Source organism: Leopardus geoffroyi, chromosome B2 (genome assembly GCF_018350155.1).
Source record: "Leopardus geoffroyi isolate Oge1 chromosome B2, O.geoffroyi_Oge1_pat1.0, whole genome shotgun sequence".
Lineage (NCBI taxonomy): Eukaryota > Metazoa > Chordata > Mammalia > Carnivora > Felidae > Leopardus > Leopardus geoffroyi.
The window spans coordinates 41010704-41016935 of record NC_059332.1 but is presented as its reverse complement, the minus strand read 5'-3'; the positions used below and the strand labels follow the sequence as shown (position 1 = coordinate 41016935).

Sequence of the window (6232 nt, the reverse complement as noted above, 5' to 3'; positions counted from 1 at the left end):
GCCTGAAGCCTGCTTCAGATTCTATGTCTCCCTCTCTCTCTGCCCCTCCCCCATTCAGGCTCTGTCTGTGTCTCAAAAATATATAAATACTAAAAAAAAAAAACACAAAAAAAACCCCCCAAAAACCAAACCAGAACAAAACAAACATTTGGACAGTCTCAGACTTTGGCCCCAGGTTTAATTTAATTAGACTTTGGAGTCTCCTTGAGACCAAAGAATGGTCCACATTGAAAATGCTGAGGGAGTCAGCCACCTCTGACAAGGGTCCTGGAACTCTCTCCCCTCGGGAGTGCTGAGAACCATCGAGAAAGTGCTGCTCTAGGCTCACGTGTAACTGTGCTGTTAACAGCTGTACGATAGACATTAAAAATTATACTGTGTGAAAATCACTTGTGTTAAACACTGTCTTAGCCTATTCGACTGTATGTTATCACATGATTCCCAATTCTAGCCAGTATTTGTTAACAAAACCCAACTGAACCTGACCCTAAAGGGAAGCATGGTTACCAGTCAGGGCATCACCTCTCCCTCTCACCATCTCATCTGCAAGAACACTGATTATAAGGCTATCCCAAATATTCTCCACATTGGCCAGTTCAGACCAGAGCTGAATTTATTTAATATTTTCATGTGTGGAATCTTAGTTTAGTGATTTAAGCAAAAATTCCAAACCATTTTTCCCTGCTCTGGTCAAAACGTATTTTCCCAAACAGGGAAACACAAGTCTCTGTGGGGCCAGGTTATAGGGCAGATGTAAGCAACCTTAGAATCTGAGAGCTGCTGGGAGGACCAAGGGTGAACTGACCCTATGATAAATATCCCCAGTTGGTTCAAGCAGACGTAGGGCGAGCTGCACTTCACAGGGCTTCTCAGGTAGCGGCCAACAAGACTCTGACCTGGGTCTTCCTTGTGTCTAACCTCAGGCTTTCCTGGGACCAGTATAAATTCATTTCTCCCAGGGGACTCAACCAGGTTTTCAAGTCTGGCAGGCCTTCCTTGGGGCAGGGTGAGAGGTAAGACAGCACATTAGGCCTTTTCCACTTTTAAAACACTTTCTCCAGAGTGAAGAAGTAGGTACTAGCTGCTTATTTTGAACATTTAGGAAGACAAGTGTCCTGGAATCTGTGGCTTCAGTTCAAGAACCCATAGCTTCTTGCAACACGTTCAAGCCCAGGACTGAACCACCAGCAAATAAACCTCAAGTAACCTCAATATAGGTTAATAAGATTAGGTGCTTGCTCGGCACGCTCCCCTGCCCCTCCTTGTCCGGGCACCTGTAATGCTAGGCCAGCAGGTTTGCAGCTTAGCCAGGAGCGGGGCCGAGTGGGGGAGGGAAGGGAGACCAAGACAACTTGGGTCTCTGACTTGCTACTAGAGGAGAACACGGCTCCCGATGACAGGGTGGCCAGCCAGCAGCACCGTGTGTTAGGGACAGGAATGTGGGGGCGAATGGTATGGAACACCAGGGAGAGAGGGATGCCTTCCTGGTCCTCAGTGGACAGGAGATTTGCTTGAAGGAGGGGGAAACATCAGTCTTTTAACTTCTGATGGTGTTTTGTCCTCCTAAACAGAGGATGAATATAAACAGCAAAGTTAGAGAATGTTGTGCAAAGACGGAATACAGCAGGTTAAGATAGAAGGAGAAAATTCCTAGCTATTTACCCAAGGGGAATGGAAACGTAGTTTCACACAAAAACCTGCACAATAACGTTTTCATTTTTTTCACAATCACCAAAAGCCGCCCAAATGTCCTTCACACCTGATAACTGCATAAACATCTGCACAGTGGAACACCGCTCAGCAACCATAAGGAACACGGATGACTCTCCAATGCGTTAGTCTTCTTAGAAAAGCCAGGCTCAAAAGGCTACATGTGATACATATTTATAGGACATTCTGGAAGAGGCAAAACAAAGGGACAGGAAGATTAGTGGTTGTCTGGGGGTCAGGACCGGGGAAGAAGGTGACCACAAAAGGGGCTTGAGGGAACGTCTTGGGCAGACAAAACTGCTCTGTTTGATAGCAGTAGTTGTACGCCTTTGTTAAAATACATAAAAATGTCCATTAAAAAGGATGAATTTTACTATTTGTAAAATACCTTAATACACTTGACTTAAAAAAAACAAGAATAAGGACAGAGCAAGGAGTGTGTCAGAGGGCTTAATGACCCTTGGAACTGCTGACATTTGGACCAGGGAAGAGAGTAGGCTGGGAGCAGCATTAAAAGCTAGAAGACAGGGAGAACACATGGAAACCTTGCTTTCTTAGTTTATGCCTTCTGTTTTAAGGGGCATTTTGAAAAGCACAGCAGAGTTCTTGTAGGCAATGACTCTCCTGCAAATTAAGGACATAGCTTCCTTCCTCCACGTGTCTCTCATAAGCAGAGAATGTCTGGGGAGTGTGTAAGAACAAGGACCTGAAGATTACCAGGGAAGAAAGAGCAAGAAGAGTATAAACCTGAAGACAGGTCATATTGCTGGAAGAGACTTTGAGTGCTCTGTTCCCCCAGTGATTCGAGGTTCAAAATGGTTCAGAAGTTCACGAGCTGTTGCAGCCAATGAATATGAAGCTTAATCAGCTGAAATGATGATCCAGCTTTCTCTGGTAAGGTCAAGTTGGTTTGGCTAAAGGCCATAATTGACACTAATAATATAAGCCTCTTAATTTTCAAGCTAATACAGATGTTCCACTTTATTTGTAGCAAGGTGACATGGGGAACATTTCCATGGCATTTAAGTGTGCGAAACAAAACAAAGAAAATGTAGGCAGACTCAAAGTAATGTCAACACCTAAAGCATTTATTTGGATATCTTTAAACTTTTTACATATGATACATTCCAAATTTTACAAGATGTCCACAGATATTAAAGTTATGGCCAATTTATTAAACAGATATGATTTTCCCTGATATGGAAAGGATGTTATATAAACATTTCTACAATAAACATAATACATGCGGAAAAAATCATAAAAACTAAGATGATTCATTAGGTAGGGAAGACAATTAGCTTAATGATGCACACACCAGGAACTGGAAGGGTGCGTGTGTTGCTGTTTCATGTAAATTCATCAGACTCCCTGACATTCTCAGAGAATGAAATCCAGGGACACCCTCTGCTAACAACAGACTTCTATGAAGTCATTCCTGAAAGCCAGAGTATTGTTATGATTTGGTAAAAATGTTTATAATCCATTTACAGAGAGGGAACCTGGACTTACTTTAAGCTTGGTGAAGATATGGAGAAAAGCCAAAAGAAGCTGGACTTAACGCTAAAGGAACGGGGATGTGAAAAAGGCCAAAATAAACATTAAAATCATTGTGCCATCCACAGCCTCAGATCTTATGAACAGAAGGCCAGAAAACGGGGGAGAGTGCTGGGTCCTAAGTTGGATTTTCTTCCTGTTGGTCCTCCTCTCAGCTGGGTGAGCCAGTCCCAAGCAAAAAGGGTTAAGGTCATCCTTTCAGAGGATGGGTTCCTGTCACACACTACCGTGGAAGAAGCAGTGAATGTGGCTTCTGCATTCCCACTTATTTTAGCCTAAAGTCTGGAATCCTGATCTTCCTTGGGTTTACTGCAGTGTATGCAAAGCTGAGTGGAACAGAACTTTCAGATGCAATTCAAAACGGACTGAGTGAAAGGGTTACTTTCATTGGCTAAAAAAATCCAAGACCCTCTTATGATTCATTTGTCCCTTAGCCCCACCTCGGAGAGGCTCAAAATGTATTCCTCCACTAAATCTGCCATCACTCTCCGTGGGTATTCAAGCTCTCAGCATACATGTATCAAACGAGAGTGGCTGTGTAGTATATAAGAGTTAAAAGCTATTTTACTAAGTGGCTATCATTCTGGGAAGGCACCTCTTAGTAAGAACAATAATGTTTAAAAATAATAAAAAGCCTGGGCACACAGGCTGTCCCAGGAATGTACTAAGTGAGCCAGCAGGTAAACAGCAGTTCATCTATTCCAGGAAATGCTGGAAGGGGTAGGGAAACCTCAAAACACCGAGTTCTAATTTTTTCTCCTAGTGTTTGATTCAGGATGCATACAATCTCTCGGTTTAGTCTTAGAAATGGGAATATATTGTCTGAAAAATTAGGATACTCTAAGGTTTCAAAAAGCCCTTTAAAATGAGTTTTTCTCTCAAAGCCAAAAGTCTTGCCAAAAACAAAAAACAAAAACCAAAAAACCATGTAACAAAAAAACCCAACTTCTATAGCCCTGAAAACCACCCAGCATACGAAGCAAATGCCTCTCCCCTTCGTCCTACAGGTGCACACATGCCCCAACCCGCTCACAGCGATGGAGACAAGGGATTGCCGCTTTCAAGATCCACTGCTTTGCTCTTAGAGGTAGGGTCCCGTCAGCGGAGGGGACAGCGACCCAATCCCAGTGTTGAGAGTCACTGAAAGGGACCAAGAAGTGTGACCCCAAGAGACCACAGAGACTTTTTCCTGCCGCTGTCGAATCAGCTTCAGGCCTGGAGTTCCTTGTGATCAGTAATGTAACATGGCTCAGACTACTGGGAATGGTCAAACACAGTCACATGCCCACAAAGGGTCGTGCCCAGCTGGGGAAGAGAGTGCTTCTCGCTGGATCCTAAAACTCAAGCAGTTACGTTTGAGGGACACAGCAAACAGTGCAAGAAAATCCGCTGATGGAAGGTGATTTTCATCAGTCCCTGGAGCCAGAAACTATGAAAACAAAACTAGGAAGGAAAGCTTAAATAAAGAATTGATTTCCAAATTCAGTAGAATTTATTTCCTATTCTCTTTCTTGAAAAGCCAACTGGGTTATAAAACTCCAAGTTTCTGTTTTTGGTAGTGAAGTAATTATAAATGCTGCCAGTCGATGCCAACCAGTGTCTGATTTGCTTCCTGTGCATGCCCAATTTCCTCCGTGATACTGTGTTGGTGCCAAAGCTTCTGAATCTTCTTAAATCGCTCTTTGCACAAGTGTAAAGGATTTCCCCGTCTAGAAGGAAGACGCACGTCACTCAGGATGCATTCTGTTTATTCATCTATTACACCCCAACCTTTCCTGATTTAGGAACAGTTACGAGTACTGGTTTAAGATCCTCTGCAAAATTCCTGTTCTGCACGAGACCATGGCTAATAACACATTAGCTCTGAAGGCTGGCTAGGAGCAGCTGAAGGGAGTAAGTGCCGAAAAGAAGAGGAAAAACGCATGCGAGCTACACTTAACTCAGACTGGGGTGAGGGAAGGGAGGGTGGGCCTGGGCAGGAGGGTGTAGGGGGAGAAGCTAAAACTACCCATTCATCGTCCACTTTGCTGCTAAAATGTTAAGTAAGAAGGGAGGAGGCAGGGGAGGGAATGGGAGGAAAAATGCAAGGGTAAAAATGTTCCCCGGAGTGCTGTCTTTCAGCCAGAGTCTAATAAGCAAAGCAGCCAAATGTGAATAATTTCTGGGTCTAATTTACCCAAAGCAAAGGTTTTGGTGAGTTCGTGCTGGCGGCCTTTGCTCCTGCTTCAGAGCACACCGCTCCTCTCACTCGCTAACCAGGGCTCTTTATCGTACGAGCCCACGCTCCTTGGGGCAACAGGAGAACCATCACCAGGTGGCATATGCGGGTAACCTTGCAGCTGAGGGCCCGGAGCAGCGCCCTACTTCTCTTGCTTTGGTTTCCAGGCGTTCATTTTCTCCGCCCCAAGGCTGGATGGTTCTGTCTAGGTTAAGACTTTCACCTCCTCTGGGCGAAAAGATGGTCTGAAAGAAGTTCTTTTATAGTGCTTGAAGGAAGTGCCATTAGCATTTTCTTATGATATAATAGAAGCAGCCAGAGGAGAAGTGATTAAGCCTCATATACTGTTGTCTTGTTTTGTATGTTCTCTGTTCCCAGACTCTTAAGTTAATAAGATAAGCACATCTCTCTCTCTCTCTCTCTCTCTCTCTCTCTCTCTCTCTCTCTCTCTTTTAAAGTAGGCTCCAAGCCCAATGTGGGGCTTGAACTCACAACCCTGAGGTCAAGTTCCATGCTCTACCAAGAGCCAGCCCCACACACATCTCTCATCAATTAAGATTTGCTCTTTTATATCACCTGAACAACACTGGGTCTCCTCATACAAAGCCACACAAGTCACAATAGGCAATCGCCACAGTGTTCTGATGCTGTGGATGCCACATGGCCATTTCAACGGTTCTCTGGGGTGATAAATGGAAAAAGTTGTACTCTCTCCTATTCTTTCCTCTTGTCTATTCTGATTGCCATCAT

At 44.1% G+C, this 6232-nt stretch overlaps 1 protein-coding gene across 5 annotated transcripts in view; it reads right to left on the bottom strand.

The window, feature by feature from the left end:
• Positions 1 to 2777: 2777 nt before the first annotated feature.
• UBR2 (ubiquitin protein ligase E3 component n-recognin 2) overlaps positions 2778 to 6232 on the bottom strand; it is a 127394-nt gene continuing 123939 nt past the window's right edge. For all 5 annotated transcript variants that reach the window (XM_045498234.1, XM_045498233.1, XM_045498236.1 and 2 more), the window contains exon 47: positions 2778 to 4973. In XM_045498234.1, the coding sequence (XP_045354190.1) occupies positions 4832 to 4973 (142 nt within the window). In that variant the 3' untranslated portion in view covers positions 2778 to 4831. The remainder of the gene's footprint in view (positions 4974 to 6232) is intronic.